The following is a 23,428-nucleotide window of genomic DNA, read 5'->3' on the forward strand; positions in this document are numbered from 1 at the left end:
CCCTCCCCCATTCTGTTGCTATTAATTCAGTCACTCAGCTGTGTCCAGCTGCAATGAATGATGGGAAGTGTAGTCCATCTCTTTGATTTGCAATTTGGGTGAACTGGTAGCTGTCGCTGCCACATGGCCAAGTTTGTTGCCAGCAGTGTTGTCCAGGAGTAGAACTGGGAATGAGGCCTAGGTATGGGAGCAGGGTGCAGGACTAGAGTGTGACGTTAGAGTGGCACTTGGGACCCTATGAGGTAGATACTATCACTGAACCCATCGACAGGTACAAATTTGGTGGGCTAGGCGGGCAGGTGTTCAGAGAGAGAGCTGGGCAAGTTCACCAGTGTCCCAGACAGACTAGAGAGTGTTGCTGGCCCTGTTAGGCATGCCTCCTGGGCATCTGACGTCCGTCCCTCATGCTGCAGGGGAAGCAGACAGGACGCTGACTGCAGAGGAGGAAGAGGCCCGGAGGATAGCAGAGATGGGCAAGCCAGTTCTTGGAGAGAACTGTCGCCTCGAGGTCATCATTGAGGAGTCTTATGACTTTAAGGTGACTTTCCTGGGCCTTCCCTTTCCTGAATTCTGTTCTGAGCTATGCTTGGTGGTGGTGGTGGTGTGTGTGTGTGTGTGTGTGCGTGTGTGTGCACGGGGGAGAGGGGGGAGAGGGGATGGGGGAGTGGAGAGGGAATCCTAGGAAAGGAAAAGCATACAAATCTCAAAGTTGAGGACCACAAGAGCGCCCTGGGGTGGTCTCCAGTCCCAGCTTTAGCACTGTGGAATTCTCATAACTATCTTCCTGGACTGGATGAAGAGACTCCTTGAATGTGGGTTTGATTTCCAGCCCCCAAAACGCCCCCTATCACATCAACCCGGGGCCACTGGTGGGCAGCCGTTCCTCTCTTCCCCAGAACACGGTGGATAAACTCATAAAGAAAACGAACCTCGCCTTGGTGATTGGGACTCATTCATGGAGGGAACAGTTTTTAGAGGCAGTTACCGTGAGCGCAGGTAAGTTAAGGGGACCAGGTGAGAGCAAAGAGAGGTGATGGAGAGGCGGGGACACAAATGTACTTGGGGCAGGGAGTGGGGAGATAAGGGAAGAAGACAGATAGGGAGCTGCTGATAGGCAGAATGTGAGCATCCCCTCGAACCACGGAGAGCCAGAGAGGGAAAAGGCAGAAAAAAATAGAAAGGAGAAAGTTGACACTGTGCAGTGGTCCCAGCTGCTGGGAGACTCAGCTTTGACTTCCACCAGAGGTAGGTGAGGGACCAGCTTGGCCTTTACCCTCGTAGCATCAGGAACTTAGAAGATAGGTGAAATGGCAGCGGCCCTCCCCCGCCCCAGACAGCCTTGGGCGCCTCTGTTGCCATGGAGACAGTCACCAGGGCACCTGGCTCTCGCCCACCTGCTGTGGTCCTCACCCCTCTTAGTTCTCCCACGGACCTGCAGCGCCCCCGTGTGGCCAGAGGCATACGGTGACTGAATCCACAGATTTCGATCTTGGAAATTCACACGCAGGCCCCTCGCGACACAGATGGGGAAACTGAGGCTCAGAGAGAGGAAGGGGTGGCCCAAAGTCTCTCAAGGAGTTTATAATGGGATCTGGAGATGCAATAAATAATATCAAGTTTTCTTCTGGGAGACCTTAACTGGAGAGATTAATAGTCAAGGAATTCTGGTTAAAGACAATGTCAGACAGAGATGGTTAAGCAGCTAAAGGCAACTCCTGCCAAGCCTGATAGTTACTTCGTTTCCTGTGACTCATGCGGTAGGAGGAGAGAACTGGCTCCTGCTATTTTTCCTTTAAGCTCCACGCACACAAAAGCCAAATAAATAAATGTAATTTTAAAAAACACAAAAACTATTGAATGCAGTTCAAAATTAGGGCTGTGGAGATATGAGGCCAACCTAAAGATACCCGTGTAGCTGTCACACCCCTCTGAAGCCTCATTTATTTATTTATTTATTTTGAGACAGAGTCGCTCTGTGTAGCCTTGGTTGTCCTGGACTCACTCTGTAGACCAGGCTGGCCTTGAACTCACAGAGATCCACCTGCCTATGCCTCCCGAGTGCTGGGATTACAGTTGTGCGCTACCTCCAGCTGAAGCCACAATTTTGTTGTTGTTGTTTTGTTTGTTTGTTTGTTCAAGACAGGGTTTCTATGTGTAATAGCCCTGACTGACCTGGACTCATTTTATAGACAAGGCTGGCCTTGAATCACAGAGATCCACCTGCCTCTGCCTCCTGAGTGCTGGGATTAAAGGCGTGCACCACCATGCCTGGCTTGAAGCCACAATTTTTAATGTATCTGGAGGATATACTGTTTGTGTGGGAGACAAGATGGAGAAATGGATGAAGCAGCACTGTCCCTGTCCCTGTGGAATTAACAGCACAGTGGAGAAGACAGACCTGTCACAAAACAGTGACAACCTGGTGGTGTGGGTGTGGGTGTGTGTGACAGAGGTAGGAGGAGAGATCCCAAGAGCTCCCATGGAGCTTTTGACCCAGCCTGGAGGCCAGGGAAGGCTTCCTGGAAAGGGACGCCATGATAGGGCCTCAACTGGGGACAGCTGTGTGCCACAAGGAGGAAGAGCAGGAGGAGGAGAAGCGTGCCTGTCCTGGCTTAGAGTAGCCAGGGTGGAAGTCTAAGTGTTTGGGGATGGTGATTGACTTGCAGTTTAAGGAAGGGTTTGGCCGCGAGGCTAGGAAGCACGTAGAGCCTGGCTTTGAGGGCAGTAGTGAGACATAGTGGCGTTTGGATCAGAGCAAGGAGAAGCCTTACAGTGAGGCAGTTTGTTGCACTGTCTACACTGGCCTCAGCTGTCTCAGGTACGGTGCGTTCAGCAGAAAACCCAATCACAAATAGCTGATGCTCACAGAAAACTGTCTCATTTCGTCTGTCTGTCTGTCTGTCTGCATGCCTACCTATCTATCTGTCCATCTGTCTGTTCATCTGTCAGTCTGTGTCTGCCTGCCTGTCTGTCTGTCTGCATACCTATCTATCTATCTGTCTGTCCATCTGTCTGTCTGTTGGTCTGTCTGCATGCCTGCCTATCTGTCTGTCCATCTGTCAGTCTGTCTGCCTGCCTGTCTGTCTGTGTGTGTGTATGCCTATCTGTCTATCTATCTGTCTGTCCATCTGTCTGTCAGTCTGTTGGTCTGTCTGTCTGTGTGTATGCCTATATGTCTATCTATCTGTCTGTCCATCTGTCTGTCGGTCTGTTGGTCTGTCTGTCTGTGTGTATGCCTATATGTCTATCTATCTGTCTGTCCATCTGTCTGTCCATCTGTTGGTCTGTCTGTCTGCATGCCTGCCTATCTGTCTGTCCATCTGTCGGTCGGTCTGTCTGTCTGTCTGTCTGCCTGCCTATCTATCTGTCTGTCTATCTGTCCGTCTGCCCATCTGTCGGTCTGTCTATTGGTCTGTCTGCCTGTCTGTCTGTCTGTCTGTCTCTCACTACTCATTATGTAGTTCTGGTTGGCTTGGACCTCTCCATGTAGACTAGGCCGCCCTCAAACTCACAGGTATCTCCCTGTCTCTGCCTCCCACCACACCTGGGTCTGGCTCCTCCTCTGCTCTCATCATTGCAGAATGGCTGCTACATCCTCCTGGTGTCAAGTCCACAGCCCTAGCAAGAACAAAATAGAAATCAGCCAAACCATAAAGGTTGGGATGCCTGCTGCCGTTTTCCATTTTCATTCCTAATTTTCATTTTACTTGTGGTTGAGGCTAAGAGTTTGGTCTTGCAGAACCAAGAAACCACAAAAGCCGCTTGGATAAGTACAAATTCAAGCATTTATTTCTTTGGCTAACCAGTGGTTAAGTAAGTTAGGAAAGGCTGAGTGGGACCTTGTGTCTGGAGTCCTACAGCTGGGGCAGGGTGCCTCCACCTCCGTGTGTTTCTTAGAGAGAAAACTTTGGGATTTGTGCTTGGTCCTGGCAAGTGCCCTCAGGACTCCACCACTGCCTTAGCCTTGCCTCGCCTTGCTGCCTGCTGCCTGCTGGCCACTGGCCACCTTCCTTATCAGCACCCTTCCAGCTATAATATTTGGTACTCTGTTTCACATTCATTGGTTCCTGCTTATCAGCTCTGGATGAGGGTTCTATGCTTTTCAAATCACACAAATGACTAGGTGCTAAAAAGCTGCCCAGGCTCACAGTATGGAATAAGTTAGGACTTTTTACAACGCTCAGAAAAGAAACACGTGCAGGGCTCCTCTACTGAGGAAGCTAGGGGATTTCAGAACCTCTCCTTTTGTCTTGTTGCCAAAGAGGGAGAGAGTGGCCCACTGTTTCGAGGGATTATGGGAATGTATGTATTTTAGCATTGCTAGAAGTGGGGGATTCTGGGAGAGTGCATATTTTTATCCAAGGACTTGGCTGTTGCTAACCCCAAGGGATTCTGGGAACTTGGCTAATTTTAGCTGGGTGTTTATCTCGGTCTTGCTCCTGGAGACTCTGGGAAAGCCTGTGTGTTTAGCTGACTGTGGAATCTTGGCGTGCATTTGGTTGGTGGTGCTCGGGATGGAACTCAGAGCCTCTCGCGTGCTAGGCAGGCGGTCTACCTCTGAGCCAAAGCCCCAGGCCGCTGCAGTGACTCCCAGGAGTGAGTATTTCTAGCTGTACAGATGGCTGACAGTGGCTGTGAGGACTTTTGAGGAAATGACTATTTTTAGTTCAAGACATGATGGTCATCTCTAGCAGTCAGGGTTTTTGAGACACTAAGTACTTTTAGCAAGGGATATATGGCCTCCCTAGCTTTGAGGGATTCTGGGAAAGTAAGTGGATTTACCTGTGCCTAACACTCCCTTGACTGCAAGGGATTATGGGAAATCTGAGAAGGCAAATAAGCTTCCCTCAGCCCAACACTTTTAGCTACTAGGAATTCTGGGTAATTACATTTACCTTGGCCCAACACTCTCTTAGCTGCAAGGGATTCTGAGAAAATAAATATATTCATCCCAGACCAACATCCTCATAGCTGCAAGGCATGCTGGGAGAGCAGTTCCTGTGGAACTTTCTGGAAGCCTAATACAATGGAGTTGTGTAGGCAAGGAAGTCTGAGGCATGCTGTGTGCCCCAGCTGGGTCGTGTGCCCACAGGGGACGAGGAGGAGGAGGAGGACGGATCTCGGGAGGAGCGACTGCCATCCTGCTTTGACTACGTGATGCACTTCCTGACGGTGTTCTGGAAGGTTCTGTTCGCCTGCGTTCCACCTACGGAGTACTGCCATGGCTGGGCGTGCTTCGGCGTCTGCATCCTGGTCATTGGTCTGCTCACTGCTCTGATCGGGGACCTGGCTTCACACTTTGGGTGCACCGTGGGTCTCAAGGACTCAGTCAACGCCGTGGTCTTCGTAGCCCTGGGAACCTCCATCCCTGGTAAATCCCTGGGAGTGGACTCTGGCTGTAGAAAAAGATGACCGTGCCCGGGAGGGGCCCTGTGGATGTAGTGTGCTGGCCCAGAGCAATCAGGGAAGGGGCACAGGGCTAACATGGCAGGACTCAGGTTCCATAGGAAGAGGGAGAGGCCACCGCTGGATTTGGGAATGGGTTCAGAGTTGATGGAAAACCTCACAAAAACCATTGGTTGTTTGGGGGGGGGGCTTCATAGGGACAGGCCCTCCCCAGATGATCTTAGTGGGAACCAGGCATCGATTTTCAGAGGCGTGTGTGCATAGATCAGAGAGCAGCTTGAGGGAGTTATTTATCCCACCATGTGCCTTTACCTGCTGAGCCATCTTGCCAGCCCAATACCCAGCCATTTATATAGGCACCAGAGCCGGGCAGTGGTGGCGCACGCCTTTAATCCCAGCACTCGGGAAGCAGAGGCAGGCGGATCGCTGTGAGTTCGAGGCCAGCCTGGTCTACAAAAGTGAGTCCAGGACAGCCAAGGCTAACACAGAGAAACTCTGTCTCGAAAAAAACAAAAAACAAAAACAAACAAACAAAAAAACATGGGCACCGGGATCCAAATTCGGATCCTCATCCTGTGCATGCACACTCAGGGAGCCTTCTCCCCAACCCATTGTATTGTTATTTGTTTTGTTTTTGTTGTAGCAAGTCTCAGGTAGCCCAGGCTGGCCTCGAACTCACTATGGAGACTAAGAGTCCACCTTGACCATCTCCTGTGCCGCCCATCCCCCGAGTATCTGGATTATAGGCGTGCGCTACCACACCTTCGTTCGTTTTGTTTTGAGATGGGGCCTCAGTTGGTAGTCTTAGTTGCCCTGGGATTGACTATGTAGCCCAGGCTGATTCCAACGTATGGTGCTCCTCTTTCTTCATCTTCCCAAGTGCTGGGATTGCAGGTGTGCACACCACCCTGGCTCAATCTCTGCCTTTTAACTCGGATGAGAGTAGAAACCCGCCAGTAAGGATTGGGCGCGCCACAAACACAGGGCAGTGACCCCTGTGTCCTGTGGGAAGGCTGTGGCCATGACCGTCTCAAGGCCAGCAAATCTGGGGAAAGCGAGCACCTTCGGGACAAGATGGGGGTCGGGGGGAGACTCATTTCCTTCATCAGCAGGAAGAACGCGTGGCGGGGGGAGGGGGATACACGGCTGTTTCTAGAGCGGGTGTGTTGAAAAGAGGGCTGGACAGCAGAAATCCCCTCGAAAGTAAAAAAGTGGACGCGCCTCCCCCTATAGGAGAGCACAAAGCCAGCGTCACAGAAAGCAAGCCTTAGGCCATAAGCTTAGGTAGTGGGGCCTGTTGGATGCACAAAAGTCCCAAAGACGTGATCCACAGACTGTGGAGCCTACTGCGTGTAGACAGATCCCACTGGGGTAGGCGAGGGTCCGGTGGGGGCATCACGCAGCCCCTCTCACCCCACCCCACCCCCATGTCTTGACCCTGTAGACACTTTCGCCAGCAAGGTGGCTGCGCTGCAGGACCAGTGTGCCGACGCATCCATCGGCAACGTGACCGGCTCCAACGCGGTGAACGTGTTCCTGGGTCTGGGTGTGGCCTGGTCGGTGGCCGCGGTGTACTGGGCGGTGCAGGGCCGCCCGTTCGAGGTGCGTACAGGCACGCTGGCCTTCTCGGTCACACTCTTCACCGTCTTCGCCTTCGTGGGCATCGCTGTGCTGTTGTACCGGCGCCGGCCACACATCGGCGGCGAGCTGGGCGGCCCACGGGGACCAAAGCTAGCCACCACCGCGCTCTTCCTGGGCCTCTGGTTTCTCTACATTCTCTTCGCCAGCCTCGAGGCTTACTGCCACATCCGGGGCTTCTAGGGCCCTAGCCACTTACTGAGGGTGGGAGCTTGGTGGCGTTTGCTCTTGGACCCGCCCCTGTCTCCCGGTCCAGACTCAACCTGGGCTCCTGGGACTCCTCTCCTAGGCTCCCTCCTTGCCAACCCTCTTGGGATCAAGCTGCTTCCCTTTCCACCTGGAATCCCATCCTTCGCCCTCTCTTCTCAGCCGCCACCCCTCCAGTCCATCCTCTGTGAGTTATACCGGCACCCCCTGGCCAGATACCCACCCACCAGACCCCCCGCCTCCTCTGTTTCCCTGGACCTGATTTTGTCTTCTGTCCTCCAACCCACAAACCTCTATCTGTGACCCGGGGTCTTAGAACATCTCCCCAGGTACCTAAGAGAGAGGCTGTGGTATCCCAGGAAACCACCCACCCGCCTCCCTTACACCCCCTTACCCCGCCCCAACCCTCAGGGAGCTCCCTGCAGTGCCCAGGGGAAGGAAAGAGTGGATGTGTACAAGAGTCCGGCTAGGGGGCGCACTTTCCCTGATTTCTCCACTCAGAGGCTTGGAGAGGGAGGAGGAGCGTTTGGAGTTTCTGTCCCCCAGGCTGAGCCAGCGGAGGCACGAGGCACGTCGTCTTGAACCCACCACTTCTGACATTCCAGCGCCCTACTTGCCCTCCACTACCTCTGAGAGCTCAGCCACGCGCCTTGGAGGGAGGGGCCTGTGTGTGTGTGTATATATATAGTGTGTTTTTGGGGGAGGGGGGACACGGGAGGGTGCATGTCTTGGGGGAAGGGGCGTTGACAGACTTTCCCTTTTCGAAAGGGCAGCACGACTCACTTAGCCTTGAGAATTGGCTTAGTGGAGGAGACTGAGAACCAAAGGGAGTCCAGCCGACCTCCCCTGACAATATTCTAGAAGGTTCAACGACAATACTCTAGAAGGTTCATTTTGCCCTCAGTGCCAGCCAATCTGGGCAGGACCCTCGAAGAGGAGACCGAGGGTCCCAGAGGACCAATGCTACAAAGCCAGCAAAATGCTGCCACATCTCTGCCTGTTGGGGGGCGGGGGTGAAGGGGAGGGTGGGTGGGGGTCTGGGTGGGCATTTTTAACTTTGCGGGCCGCACATCTGTTGGTAGGCCACCTGCATTTTCTTACTGTTGATGTTTCTTGCCCAAAAAGACATCCTTGGGAAATGGGGGGTGCTGCCCACTCCCTGTGACCTTGGTGACCCTGACACCCTCATAGCCTTCTACTTTCCCTAAGTAGTAGTTGTTGTTGTTATTGTTACTATTATTATTATTTGCATTTTCTCATCCAGTTGTGCGTCGGACCCATTGTTCACGGCCTTTCTCACCCCTGGCTCATCAGCATCACTCGCTGTCCCTTCTCTGTGATTTCTGTAAAAAAAAAATTGCCATAAAACTTTGAAATTCTGCCTGAACAGTCCTCCCGTGGGAAGTTGGGGTGCAGGAGGCGAGGGTTGATTGCAGCTCCGACATCTGAGCAACAAGAAACAGACCAGGTAGCCTATGCTATAGAGTAACCAGCCGGCAGGAGGTCAGAATGCATTAACCACACTCAAAGGCTACCAGAGCCTCCACTAGCCACGCCCCTGCCCATCAGCTATAGGCTTCTAGTACCACGCCCCCCGCCCAGCCTAGCCCTGATTGCCACGCCCCTCCCCAGACCTGAGTTTATGCTTGGCCACACCCCATTCACCAGCCACAAATGTTTCCTCTTCATAGGGTATTGTGCAAAAGAGGAGGATCCTAATCTACTCGAGCCAGAGGGAGCCGAGGTTGATGCAGTTTCCTAAAATAAAGGTCGCTTTCAGCCTTTAATCCCAGCACTCGGGAGGCAGAGGCAGGCAGATCTCTGTGAGTTCGAGGCCAACCTGGTCTACAAAGGGAGTCCAGGACAGCCAAAGCTATCACAGAGAAACCCGGTCTCGAAACACAAAAAGCAACAACAAAACAGCTTGCTTTTTCAGAATCATGCATGGAACAGGAGTGTGTGTGTGTGTGTGTGTGTGTGTGTGTGTGTGTGTGTGTACACATGCACTCATGTCTGTATATGAGGGTAGATTCCAGGGAGTAAGCACAGCCAAGTTAAGGTGTGCAGACCCATGAGGCAGTGGCTTTTTCAGAGTGGGACAGAGGATAAACAGAAGACGTGCTTCCTGTGTGAGTTGGGAAGCAGAGAGAACCTCAGAGGACTAATTATAAAAAATGCTAATTACTACACTAAAGAGGCTTAGTATTTAAGAGCAAAATGGTGCCATGGAAGGGATTTAGGAGGAGCAGGCCAGCAGTTGAAGTCAACTGGTTTATATATTTTTTATTTTGTGTGTATGTGTGCCTGAGTGTATGTGTGTGCATCATGTGTATGCAGTGCCTGTCAAGGCCAGAAGGGGGCTTTGAGTCCCTGGAACAGGCAGTTGTGAGCCACACTCTGGATGCTGGAAAATGAACCCTGCCTGGTCCTCCACAAGAGCAGCCAGCATTTCTCCATCGCATGAGCTGGCTCTCCAGCTCCTGATTTATCTCTGCCGGCATTCCTCATGGCCTCCTGTGACATCAGAGGCTGGAAATCCGGCACTCAGGCAGGTGAAGGTGCGAGGAGGCTGGGCTGGGGTACTGGGAAATAGGTAGCTGAGCTGGCATATCAGGACATCAGGCCAGTGAGAAGGCACAGGGAGAGCCTTTGGCTGCAAAGTATCAGTGATTGAAATGGAGGGGAATTAAGAGGAAGGACATTGGAGTGACTGGGCTAGGGGCAAGGAAGGTGCAAGTGCCACTGGGCTGGCTGCAGAGGGAGGAGCTGCCATTCCTAGACATGGTGTGAGCAGAGGCTGCAGTGCCACCCCCCACCCCATCCCCCCACCCTGCCCCCCCCCACTCTACCTCCCTTACCCCTGCCAGCTGCTGAGTGTAGCATAGGTGACACAGACACACAGAGTCTCCAGGCCACGTCCAAGATCAGCACTGTGGAGAGCAGGCACACTAACCTTACGCTCAGGGCACCACTGCCTCCCACAGCCACCTGCTGAGCCCAACAGGAAGCCAGAGGTCAAACCAGGTGCCTCTCTCTAGGGCGAAGGGGACAGGAGGGCAGATCTAGGGCGCAGGGTGTGACAGATGCAGAAGAAACAGGAGGAAGACAGGGCCCTGTGGGAAGTTGCCATGAGGAAGATTTGGGACATAAAAACCCATCCCGTGGTGCATGCTTGTAATCCCGGCACTAGGGCCGTGGAGGCAGGGAGGGTAGGAGATGCTGTCCAACCTGGGCCTGGCCTACACGAGATAGTCTCTCTCTCTCTCTCTCTCTCTCTCTCTCTCTCTCTTTCTCTCTCTCCTCTCTCGTCTCTCTCTGTCTCTCATCTCTCTCTCTGTCTCTCTCTCTCATTTCTCTCTCTCTCTCTCTCTCTCTCTCCCTGTCTCTCTCTCTCTCTCTCTGTCTCTCCCCGTGTATGTGTGTGTGTGTGTCTCGGTGTCTCTGTCTCTTTCTCTGTGTCTCTGTCTCTGTCTCTGTCTCTGTCTCTGTCTCTCTCTCTCTCTCTCTCTCTCTCTCTCTCTCTCTCTCTCTCTCTCCTGGAACTCATTCACTCTATAGACCAGGCTGGCCTTGAACTCACAGAGATCCGCCAGTCTCTGCCTCCTGAGTGCTGGGATTAAAGGCGTGTGCCGCCACTGATAGGACAGTGAGACTCTCTTTTTTGTAAGAAAAGAAAACATTTGAGCTTTGACCTTGCTGGGAGCAGCCTGGTGAGGTCTGAGTCCAGGTAGAAAGCATGTGGCGTATAATCGGCCCAATATGGAATGAGTGGAGCTGGGAAACTGAGTCAAGGTGCCTAGACCACACTTTAGAAAATCTGGAGAGGGGAGAGGGGAGTGGGAGGTGGCGAGGGGTGGAGGGCCCTGAACCCAGGACCTGTATCAGGATGCCTCCTCCGCATGGTTCCTTTAAACCCACAGTGGCCGTTCCACAGATGAGGAAACTAAAGCCGAGTGAGATGCAGAAGCTTACCCAAGGCCTCATGGCAAGGAAAGGTAGGAAAAATGAGGCCTGGGATGCAGAGGAACAGGGACAGCTCCATGTTAGCAAGACTGAATGGGTGCAGTGAAACTGTGCCAGGGGGACATGGTGAGTGAGGTCCATCAAGGGGCTGGGAGTGTGGCTCAGTGGTAGAGCCCCTGCCTAGAATCCTCCAGTGAGGGGCTGGGGGCGTGGCTCAGTGGTAGAGCCCCTGCCTAGAATCCTCCAGTGAGGGGCTGGGGGCGTGGCTCAGTGGTAGAGCCCCTGCCTAGAATCCCCCAGTGAGGGGCTGGGGGCATGGCTCAGTGGTAGAGCCCTGCCTAGAATCCTCCAGTGAGGGGTTGGGGGTGTGGCTCAGTGGTAGAGCCCCTGCCTAGAATCCCCAGTGAGGGGCTGGGGTGTGGCTCAGTGGTAGAGCCCCTGCCTAGAATCCCCCAGTGAGGGGCTGGGGTGTGGCTCAGTGGTAGAGTCCCTGCCCAGAATCCCCCAGGTAGGGGCTGGGGGCATGGCTCAGTGGTAGAGCCCCTGCCTAGAATCTTCCAGTGAGGGGCTAGGGGCGTGGCTCAGTGGTAGAGCCCCTGCCTAGAATCTCCCAGTGAGGGGCTGGGGGCATGGCTCAGTGGTAGAGCCTCTGCCTAGAATCTTCCAGTGAGGAGCTGGGGGCATGGCTCAGTGGTAGAGCCCCTGCCCAGAATCCCCCAGGGAGGGGCTGGGGGCGTGGCTCAGTGGTAGAGCCCCTGCCTAGAATCTTCCAGTGAGGGGCTAGGGGCGTGGCTCAGTGGTAGAGCCCCTGCCTAGAATCTCCCAGTGAGGGGCTGGGGGCGTGGCTCAGTGGTAGAGCCCCTGCCTAGAATCCCCCAGTGAGGGGCTGGGGTGTTGCTAAAAGGCAAAGCACTTGCCTAGTATGCAAAAGGCTTCATTCCTAGCACCCCAAAACACACCTGATCTTCAACACCCCAGTTTGTTTTGCTGAGAGGCAGTGCCACTGCTGCCAAGTCCCTTCTTCCTCTGATGTTCCCTCCTCTCACCATCCATAAAGACAGATGCCTGCAGGGGTTTCTTCTGTAAGGTGCATATTTGGGCTTTAGGGCCTCACTGGGATCTGAGTCATGTGCCAACCAGCCGCACTGGAGGCTAAGGAAGACAGTCTTAGAGGCTCTCTCTGGAGAGAACACTCCCCCCAAATCCCCAGGGCATTCTGAGTGTATGCAAAAGGCAGCTGGACACAGGACAAGTAGCTATGTGCTGTCAATTCTGGATGAGACACAGGTCTGTAGAGACTTGACTAGGATTGGAGGAACCCTTTCAACAGTTGGACCTCCACAGACCTCCCAGCTTAAACAAACACAGACTTTCTTCAGAGGCTGATGCTGGATTAAACCATGAGGTTAGCTGGGTTGTACTCCCAGGGACTTGGCCAGAGAATCTGTTTCCAAGTTTCCAGAAGCTTCCATTTTCATCTTCTCTGATGCCGTCCCTCTCTGCCTCATGGCCTCTGTCAGTGTCAGCCAGTCTCCTTGTGACATCCTTTTAATTAAAAAGTCCCAGGGGCTGGAGAGATGGCTGAGTGGTTAAGAGCACTCACTGTCTGCTTCTCCAGAGGACCTGAGTTCAATTCAATTCCCAGCAACCACATGGTGGCTCCGAACCATCTATAATGTAATCTGATGCCCCCTTCTGGCCTGCTGGTGTATGTGCAGGCAGACACTGTATGCATAATAATAATTTTAAAAAAGAAAGAAAGAAAAGGTCTCAGCGTGGTGGCTCATGCCTTTAATCCCAGCACTCGGGAGGCAGAGGCAGGTGGATCACTGTGAGTTCAAGGCCAGCCTGGCCTACAAAGTGAGTCCAGGACAGCCAAGGCTACACAGAGAAACCCTGTCTCAGAAAACCAAATATATAAAGAAAGAAAGAAAGAAAAAGAGAGAGAGAGAGAGAGAAAAAAAAAGGCACAGAAAAACCCTATCTTGAAAAACAAAACAAACAAAAAAAAAAACAAAACAAAACAAAAAAAGAAAGAAAGAAAGAAAAAGAAAAGAAAGAAAAAGGGTCCCTGGTAACATCACAATATGACCCACCTGAGTAGTTAATAATTTCCCCTTGTTCCCCCAAATTTTATATTGGACACAACTACAGATTCTTCTGGGGTCATGTTTGGCAACATTCCCAGGTTCTGAGGACTGTAAGAGTGGACATTTGGGGGGCCATTATTCAGCCTGCCACCATCTTCACTGTGACTTAATGGAATGCACCTACGGTCCTCTCTCCTGCCGTGCACCTGCAGAGCTCAGCCAAGCCAGACATCCCTCATATAGCTGTTTCCTGCGATTGAAACATGTGCTAATGGATGAAGCCGGACAGCTCATGAGACTCACATGAGGGGCTGGGGAGCAGGTACAGCAGTTAACAGCATGCATTGCTCTTGCAGAGAAACCTAGTTTGGCTCCCAGTACCTAGGTTGGAAGGCTGGCACCATCTGTAATTCCAGCTCTGGGGCGCCTACCACCCCCTTCCGGCCTCTACAGGCACCTACACTCAGATGCACATAGCCACACACAGACACATACACACATAATTTAAAATACAATACAATAAAATAATTTGTCGTTGTTGCTGTTGTCTTGAGACAGGGTTTTTCTGTGTGGCCCCGGCTGTCCTGGAACTCACTCTGTAGACCAGGCTGGCCTCAAACTCACAGAAATCTATCTACCTCTGTCTCCTGAGTGCTGGGATTAAAGGTATGCACCACCATCACCTAACAATAAAAACTAAAAAAATAAAAAATAAAAGAGAGGGGGCAGGGGAGAGCTCAGTGGTTAAAAGCACTTGTTGCTCTTGAAGAAGACTCAGGTTTGTTTTGAAAACCAACATGGTGGCTCACAGCAATGTATAATTCCTGTTCCTGGGGATCTAGTGCCCTCTTCTGACCTCCCTGGACACCAAAGTTTGCACATGGCATACATAAGTACAGGTGAAAGACTCATAAAATTAAAATAAATAAATCTTATTTAAAAAAAAAAAAAAATGAAGGACTCAGGAGACACAAGAACCAGAAAGCTCCCAAGGCAGGCTCCTCCCCCTAGAACAGTTGCTGGGGAGAGTTGGAACTCTTAAGTAAAGCTGTCTGCATGTTGCACAAGGGACCCCAGGGATGCAGTTTTTGTGAGTCGTTACCAACTCTGGGGTGAGCTGTTTGGTGAGGCGGTTGTCTGAGACTCATCCACACCCCTGGGGTAACCCCCAAAACATACTGGCTTAGCTAGCTGCATGTCGGTGGAGTCCTTTCCTAGGGATGGCAACGCCTGCTATCCAGGGTGAAAAGAAATAGTCTGCCCAGGAAAAGTTCTGAAACACAACGTCCAACAGCCCCAGGAGTGGGCTAGGGTGTCTGGACCCCAGATTCCCATCGTGCCTGGCCTCGAACTCACAGCGATCCGCCTGCCTCTGCCTCCCAAGTGCTGGGATTAAAGGCATGCGCCACCACTGCATGGCTTCTTTCTTTCCATTTTCATCATTACAAATCAAATACCTTTATTCTTACTCCTTCAGTAGCTTGTGAGAAATGGCAGTGACCTTGAGAACAGGCCTGGTGTGTTCAAACCATCGAGAAGGCAAAATTTCAATATACCTGATGATTATTTTCCCAAAGTGTAAGAGACGGTGGTGGACCGCAGTGCTGTGTGACCTACAGGACATCAGGGTCAGCGGCAGGCAAGGCTGCTCATCTGCTTTTCTTAGACAGCCCAGCACCACCTACCTAGGGGAGGCACCACACACAGTTGGCCATCTGCCCCTCATCAATCATCAATCAAAAAAAAAAAAAAAATATGCTCCCTCGGGAGGCAGTGGCAGGTGGACCGATATGAGTTCAAGGCCAGCCTGGTTTACAAAGTGATTCCAGGACAGGCAGGGCCGCACCGAGAAACCCTGTCTTGAGAAACAAAACAAGCCGGGCGTCATGGCACGCGTCTTTATTCCCAGCACTTGGGAGGCAGAGGCAGGCGGAGATCGATGTGAGTTCAAGGCCAGCCTGGTCTACAAAGCGAGTCTAGGACAGCCAAGGCTGCACAGAGAAACCCTGTCTCAAAAAAGTGAAAACAAACCAAACCAAAACAAAACAAAAACGCCCCCACACACTTTCCTACAGGTTAACCTGGCTACTGAACTGAGGCTCTAAAAATTGTTTAGCCAATGCTGCACGCTTTTCATCCCAGCTTCCCGGAAACAGAGGCAGGTGGATCTCTGTGAGTTCAAAGGCCAGCCTGATCTACAGAGCAACTTTCAGGACAGCCAGGGCTACATAGTGAGACCTTGCCTCAAACAAACAAACAAAAACAAACAAACAAACAAACAAAACCAAGAAAAACTGTTTCAGGATATTTAACCACACTGTGAACCCCGAGATTGTGTTGTTTACTGGGGAAAACCCTGTTTCTAGTTGTGGTGTGGCTCAGCCCTGGCACACACCTTTCATCCTAGAGCTTTCTGTTTGACTATTGTACACAGGATTAAATAAAGTCAACCCTAGATCAAGAGACAGAGCAAGGAATCAGTTGACAGGGAGTGAACATAGGGGGAAAAAAAACCATAGAGACTAAGAGGAAGTTGGGGGGACATATAGAGAGAGGCACAGGAAGTAGAAGTAAGAAACATTCAGTTTGAGGGGTTTTTAGAAAGAAGCTCTCAATTCCTTTTGGGACATCAACTGAGGAGGAAGGGTCAGCTGGGTGCTTTCTCTGCCTCTCTGCCTGGCAGGCTTTCATCCCGGCATCTGACTCCCCAGTCTTTATTGTTAAAATTGAACCTTTGAGATTTTGTCAAAAACAACACACACACACACACACACACACACACACACAAACACACACACAAAACACGGTTCAGATTTATTTGTTTTATTATTGTAGGTGTATGAATGTGTGTAAATGTTAATTTTTAACTCTTTTTTAAAGATTTTGTTTATTTATTATGTATTATTTATTTATTATGTATACAGTGTTCTGCCTGTATGCATGCCTGCAGGCCAGAAGAGGACATTAGATCACATTATAGATGGTTGTGAGCCATCATGTGGTTAGCTGGGAACTGAACTCAGGACCTTTGGAAGAACAACGAACAGTCAGTGCTCTTAACCTCTGAGCCATCTCTCCAGCCCTTTGACTCTGTTTTATTTGGGGTTCCTTAATAACTCTACCTCCCTTCCAACCTCCCCCGCTACCATAGGCAGGAGAGAAAGAAGGTTAGAAGGGCGGGGGAGGGGATGTAGGCTGGGTAGATTCGTCAGGTTCTTTGGAAAATACCCATCTCAGTCGTCAGGATATCCAGCAGTCCAGCAACAGCCAATGGCAAACTCAGGAGGATGAACAAGCCACCTTCTTCGTCCTCTGCCCATCTCCTTGAAGCCTCTTTCTCTCTCTCTCTCTCAGAGCATCCCTGGAAGCATCCTCTCTCAAAGCGTCTTTCTCTCTCTCTCTCTCTCTCTCTCTCTCTCTCTCTCTCTCTCTCTCTCTCTCTCTCTCTCTCTCTCTCTCTTTCTCTCTCTGGTCTCTGGAATTTAAACCCTCTCAGAGTCCTCAGAATTAAACTATCTGCACCTGGAAATAGACCACGCCCCTCGCATGACAAATTATCTGTGATGGATAAACTGGTGGAATTAAAAGAAAAATGTAACATAACTGAGTTGGGTTGTTTGTTTGTTTGGTTGGTTGGTTTTTGTTTTGTTTTTGTTTTATTTTGTTTTGTTTTTGTGATAGGCTTTCTCTGGGTAGCCTTGGCTGTCCTGGACTCACTTTGTAGACCAGGTTGGCCTCGAACTCACAGTGATCTGCCTGCCAGAGTGTGCACCACTGTGCCCAGCCATAACTGAGTTTTTAAAAAAACCAACATTTCCACTACATGTCCCCCTTTTGTTAAAAAAAAAATGGCCTTTTCTCTAACATTAATAAACTATATACAATAAGAATAATTGTGAGAATTACCAGATAAGAAGTGTATTTACAGTGTCCAGTCCATTTGTATTTGGCAACCTTGGAAAAATATTCCACTATCCTATCTTGGTGAGTCCAAAGTTTTATAGCTAAATCACTTTCTTGTAACTTGCATTTATCAACCTAGAAACATCTTTTTAGACCTGAAAATTTGTCTTAGTTCTTAAATAACTAAGCTTAATTGCAGTAAGACTATGAATATCTAGTCTTCAACCCCATCAGAGACTTTTTAAAAAAATATTTTACTTAATCTTTAATTTATGTACATTGGTGTGAGGGTGTCAGATCTTAGAGTTACAGACAGTTGTGAGGGGCCATGTGGGTGCTGGGAATTAAACCCGGGTCCTTTGGAAGAGCAGGCATTGCTCTTAACCACTAAGCCATCTCTCCAACCCCCACCCCCATCAGAGACTTTATTTGTTTTCTTTTGGTTTGGTTTGGTTTAGTTTGGTTTTTCAACACAAGGTTTCTCTATGTAGCGTTGGCTGTCCTAGACTTGTTTTGTAGGCCAGGCTGTCCTTGAACTCACAGCGATCCCCCTGCCTCTGCCTCTGCCTCTGCCTCTGCCTCTGCCTCCCGAGTGCTGGGATTAAAGTCATGCCCCACCATTCCCAGCCCATCAGAGACTTTACAAGGAGATAATATTAGCTAAGTATGCAGGAGGCGTAGAGCAAGCAGCTCCAGCATCATAGAAATAACTGAGAAAGCTGACTGCCTGGGCAGTCACCAAGCATTTCTGTGTCATTGGGCATCTGGCCTCAGAACATCTGACAGGCTTTCCTCTGAAGCAGGAACTTTGAAGGACCAGTCTACTTAATCTCTGCAAAGCTGTACAGTTGATTTCTCAATGTCCTGCCTGGTCATAGTTTGGACTGCTATCAACAGTTGAGATAAGGACAATTGTTGTTGTTTGTTTGTTGTTTTGTTTTGTTTTTATGCCCGTCATCATTTTTGAAGTAGGTTAGGGGTGCTTCCAGGAGACGGTTTGTCTCTCCGACAGAAAAGCCTTACATTATAAAAACATCATTAAATGCCATATTTTTGTAGATCACTGAAGTATATCTCAGCATATCTAAATAGACGAGCATTACTTGTTTCTAGCCATGTACCATCTGCTTAACCCTGAAAACATACGCAAGAGACTAAATGAAGCTTATTTCTGTAATTAACTAAACTAGTATACAACAAAACTACAGTAAAGATGATTTATAGGTGGCTAACTACCTACTTGCATCTCTTAATTATCCCAAACAGTTTACAATAGTTTTCATAAAGCGGTAACTTTACATCACATTTTCTGACGAGTTGCATATGTACAATACATTAAGCAAAAGCTGATCAAAATAACCTTAGATTCCTATCAGTATACAATAGCTGAGTTGCATATGTCTGTGGCCTGATCCAAAGCCACGCCACCTTCAGCAGTGCACAAGAGATCAGCAATACTTAGTTTGGTTTGCCTGCCTGCTTGTTTTTAACCTCCCTTGCTGTCCAAAGGAAAACAGCTCGTTTTGCTGTTGTTGTTGTTGTTTGGTTGGTTGGGTTTTTTGTTTTTGTTTTTTTTGCTGCAAGGCTTCCAGATAACAGGCCCCTCAGTTTCATTTCCTGATGGCAAGAGGTTACCTTGTATGTCCTTCTTGGACCTGCAGACCCTAGCCAAATGATCTCTTTTACCACAGGGTCTACAAACTCCAGGAAGCCTGGACATTCCATTGCAACCAGACACTGCTTGTTCCTGCCTGCAAGTGAGAGAGCTGTGTTCTCCAAAGTTAATGCACCTGCCATTTTGTGCTCTAAAGCTTTTAACCTTGCAATGTCTTTTTTGTTTTGTTTTGTTTTGTTTTTCGAGACAGGGTTTCTCTGTGTAGCCTTGGCCATCCTGGACTCACTTTGTAGACAGCGATCCGCCTACCTCTGCCTGCTGAGTGCTGGGATTATAGGCGTGTGCCACCACGCCTGGCTACAATGTCTTTTTTAAATGACCAAATTCACCACAATTGAAGCACCAGATATAAACAGATACTGGGGTGCTGGGGATCTGAACCCAGATCTTCCTGCTTCGTGGCAAGTACATCATTGACGGAGGTATTTCTCTAGACCTCCAGTCTCTCTCTCTTCGGGCCTTCAACTTCTTGGACACAGCCCAGTCTGTTTTGACTGATGAGCATCTCCCCAGCATCCTTGAGGCTGGCATTTAGCCAGTGGCCTGGTACCCATGCCTTGCTGAGTAGGCAGCTACAAGGAGCCATCACAGGATGGGTGTCTTGCCTCCTGTCTCCTCTGCCTTCCCAATTGTGCCTGGTCACTGGCATCAGCTGAGCTCCCCACAAGCCAGGCGGAGACAAGAACGGAGGCGGAGGCGGATGGGAGCTGACAGGAAAGTTAGGGGAGCGAGAGAGGGGTGTTCGGGATCATGGTAAGGAGCTAGAGCCCTCTTGGGGAGTGTGTGGGAATCTTCTTCGAGTTCCCCAGCAGAGGATGAAGACATTGAGGTGTCACAGGACACCTCCTTGGGGGCAGTGACAGGGGTGATGCTTCAGGACAGGGTCCCTGGGGTCCATGAGCTCACGAGGGGCCTCTGTCATGGCTGCCTTGCAGAAGTGGGGGAGGGGCAACTTCCCCATCCTTCTAACAGGAGAACTGTGGGTGTGAGGAAGACAAGGCACTACTCTCAGAGGGCAAGACACTCCCATGGCGACTCCCAGCCCACCGCTTCTGGTCTCTCTAAGGCGCTTCCGCAATCCTTTGAGGAATGAAGTCAGACCCTAGGGAGAACTTTGGAGAAGGTAGGAGGAACAGGACAGAGGTTGCCAGCTTCAGGGCGCTTCAGTCCTCAGGTCGTCCCCATCTCCTTCTCTTCCCCCTTCCCTGCTCCCTTTTCCCCCCCTCTGTGACCCCTTGGGGAGTGGGGGAAAGCGGACAATAACAGATGGAATCCGAAGAAGTGGGGTGTGGGCAGCAGAGTAATGAGACACAGAAAGAGAAGGAACCAAGCCGGGTCCAGGAAGGTCGCAGGGACACAGAGAAGAAAAGGAGGAGGAAGAAGAGTGAAGGAAGAGGAAGTAAAGTAGGAAGAGGAGGAGGGGGGAACAGGGAAGGGAGGGGGAGGGCAGAAGAGACCAGAGACATTCAGCCATGAGAAGAGAGAGGTCACAGCTGGCAGAGGGCGGAGACTGAGAAGGAAGAGAAAGGGCTAGGGAAAAAAAAAATAGAAAGAAAAGAGGTGGGGGTGGGTGTGGGTGATGGTAGGGGCCTGGAGCAGACAGCAGTGGCCTCCTGCGACACCCCCACCCCCACCCCCACTCCCCGGGGTCAGGCAGTGCTCCCTGGGACTGCAAAGCCATGGCTAATGGAATGATTGCTTGGTGGGGTGGGAGGGGAGGGCAGCGGGCTGCAGGTGACAAACGAGCTTGCCCCAGTCACCCACCCGCTGCTGTGATGGATGGCCAGGCCTGCAATGAGGAGGGCTCCTGAGGTAAATGGTTTCTTCTGCTGCAGCCGGGCCAGACAGGGAGGACCAGGAGTGTGGAAAGAATCAGACAGGCAGATGGCGGGTCTCAGAGATAAGAGTAACAGGAGGAGAGAAAGAGACAGACAGACAGACAGACAGACAGAGGGCTGGAATCTCTTGAGGACTTTGGGGGTATGGCTGCTCCATAGTCATAGTCGCCATGGTTTGAGCCCAGGTAGGAGAGTCCTGCCCTGGAGGCTGGGGAAGACTTGGGAATATATATATATAAATATATATTTATTTTTAATGTAGTCTGGGGCCTTCCCCCAATTGAAGTGGAGTCACACAGGAGCAGTCCCAAGCAACCACACAAGAAGAGCTCAACACAGTCCCCAAGCCCCATCCAGACACATGGACAGTGGCCCAGACCCCACCCTCCCAGAGGGGACACCAGCTAGCAAGCCCTGGCTACCACAGCCCCTCCTGTCCCAGAGAAAGGCTCCCACCATCATATTAGACAAACCGAGGGCGTGTGAGCCCTGCCAGCTTCTTTCCTGTAGCCATCTGCCTCGCCCATCAATTTCTCTCTGAGACACTCTCATTTTTTCTTTTCCTGACACCAAGTCCCTTTCATTAATTAAAAAGATTTATGGCCCTGAGCTCCAGCCCCTGATTTTTGCTTAGATCCTTCGGCGCTCAGCAGCCGTCTCTGGAGTTTCTGTGGGCACACACAGACACACACACTCCCTCTTATTTCTGTCACCCACCCACGCCCTGCTATCCTCTGTGCACTCCCTTCTTTCCATCCACTTTAGACACAGAGTGAGGCTGCACCTCCCCTCAGTCTCAGCTTCTGAACCAGGCACCGCAATGCATGATGGTCATCTAGCACTGGGGAGGCTGAGGCAGGAAAGCCATGCATCAAGGTCATCCTTCACCAGAGAGAGAGAGAGAGAGAGTTCGTTAGCCAGGGTCACATGAGACCCTGTCATGCCCCCACCCAAAAATCTGGTCCCATGAGGGCAAAGGTGACTCCCCCAAGACACAGATCAAGGCTATGGCCCCAGGTTGCTGGGCCCCACTCCTCCATGAATCTCCACTGAGGGTACTGGGGGAGGGGAGAGCAGACAGGAGATCTTCCCCCACCCCCAGACAGGAGATCTTTACACATGTAATTGAAAGTTATTTAAAATAGTTTTCTACATCACAATATCTATGTTGCGGGGGGGGGGGGGTGAGATAGGTATGTGTAACCAGATCCCTGTCCTCTCCACCAGCAGTGAAGTGGGGAGAGCTGAAGGGGGGACCCCACTCAGTGTGATAAGCCCACACTCAGGCAAGGCCCCCTGAAATCTGAAGCCCTGCCTTGTTGCTGATGGAGAAATGCATGTTGAAAGAAGGTCTAGACTCCAAACCATAGGTGTTCATCAGGATCAATGCGTGTCTGGGTGGGAGGAGGGGGAGAGGGAGGGAGAGAGGAGAGGCTCAGAGAAAGACTCTGGGGCTAAGGAACCCAGCCACAGTAGAGGAGGCATTCAAGGGATTGAAAAGAACCAGGATCCTGTCCCTGCTGGTCCTCTCCACAGCCTCCTAAGGTCCTTTCCCCATCGTAGAAATGCTGCCATAGCTGCCTGCCTCCCCCCCCCCATCCTCCCCCTGCCCCACCAATCCCTCATACTTCAGGCCCACCCCACCTCTCACCCCTGCCCTGGCTTTTGTTTTATTTCCAGCAGAGAAGATAGATAAAGGAGTTTCTCAGGCTGTTGGTGGGAGTCATAAAAATGTACCTCCAGCTAGCCCAGCGGGATCACACCGCCAACAGCGAGTTAGCAGGCTCTCAGCCATCTCTCTCTCTCTCTCTCTCTCTCTCTCTCTCTCTCTCTCTCTCTCTCTCTCTCTCTCTCTCTCTCTCTCTCTCTCTCTCTCTGATTCTCTTCCCATGTTTCAGAGCCTTCCGTCTCTTTCTCAGTTTCCCCTTCTGCCTTTCTTTCCTCTCCCCCTCTTCCTCCCCAGACCCGCCTCCTCCTCTTTCCCTCTGGTTTCCCAGGCTTGCAACCAACCCACGATCCTCCTGCCTCAGCCTTCCCAAGTGCCACATACCCCTGGCACAAGTACTTCTTGTCACTGGAACCCTGCTCCAAAGCTTGTCTGTCTTGGGGCTTGGCTATATAGCAGCTCTTGTCTGCAGCTCATCAACGGCTAGACCCACGATTCACCCCCCAAGGCTTGGAGGTCCCACGCGTTTCTTGAGAGCAGCTTGAGGGAGTTTCATTCAGGCTACGGACCTTCCTGAAGGCAGGACTCAGGACTGGGACACACACACATATCCCTGACGGCTTCTCCAGCAGCCCAATACTTTGCCACTTCTGGGCACAGAGACACACGCTGGAGCCTCCGGCCCAGGGGAGGCAAGGGACGGAACCAGAGCCGGAACGAAACTGAAATATAAGTTTAGTTCTTTGCTGCGCCTCCTTTGCTCTCATCCTGTCTCCTAGGAGAGACTAGACAGGAGGATGACAAGAGGGAAGGAGGGGCAAAAAAGGCGGCCAGGCTGGGAGAAAGCAGGGAGAAGCCGAGAGTACCAAGTGGGAGGGTGGGGACCCGCGGAAGCTCCAGACACAGGACCCCTCGAATCTGACATACAAAGGCCAAGGTGGGTGGAGGGAGGCCTGGAGCCCAAGAAGGGGAGAGGAGGAGGGAGGACTCAGCCCAGAAGGGGACGAAGGGGAGGTAAGGAAGGAGACAGAGGAGGGACTCA

General features: G+C 51.2%; 1 protein-coding gene across 1 annotated transcript in view; it reads left to right on the top strand.

Annotated features, from left to right (window-relative positions):
- Slc8a2 (solute carrier family 8 member A2) overlaps positions 1 to 7,646 on the top strand; it is a 32,651-nt gene extending 25,005 nt beyond the window's left edge. The window contains exons 7-10 of the mRNA XM_051162449.1: positions 414 to 538; positions 897 to 996; positions 5,093 to 5,371; positions 6,851 to 7,646. Of these exons, the coding sequence (XP_051018406.1) occupies positions 414 to 538; positions 897 to 996; positions 5,093 to 5,371; positions 6,851 to 7,227 (881 nt within the window). The 3' untranslated portion in view covers positions 7,228 to 7,646. The remainder of the gene's footprint in view (positions 1 to 413; positions 539 to 896; positions 997 to 5,092; positions 5,372 to 6,850) is intronic.
- Positions 7,647 to 23,428: the final 15,782 nt, after the last annotated feature.

This window comes from Acomys russatus, chromosome 19 (genome assembly GCF_903995435.1).
Source record: "Acomys russatus chromosome 19, mAcoRus1.1, whole genome shotgun sequence".
NCBI lineage: Eukaryota > Metazoa > Chordata > Mammalia > Rodentia > Muridae > Acomys > Acomys russatus.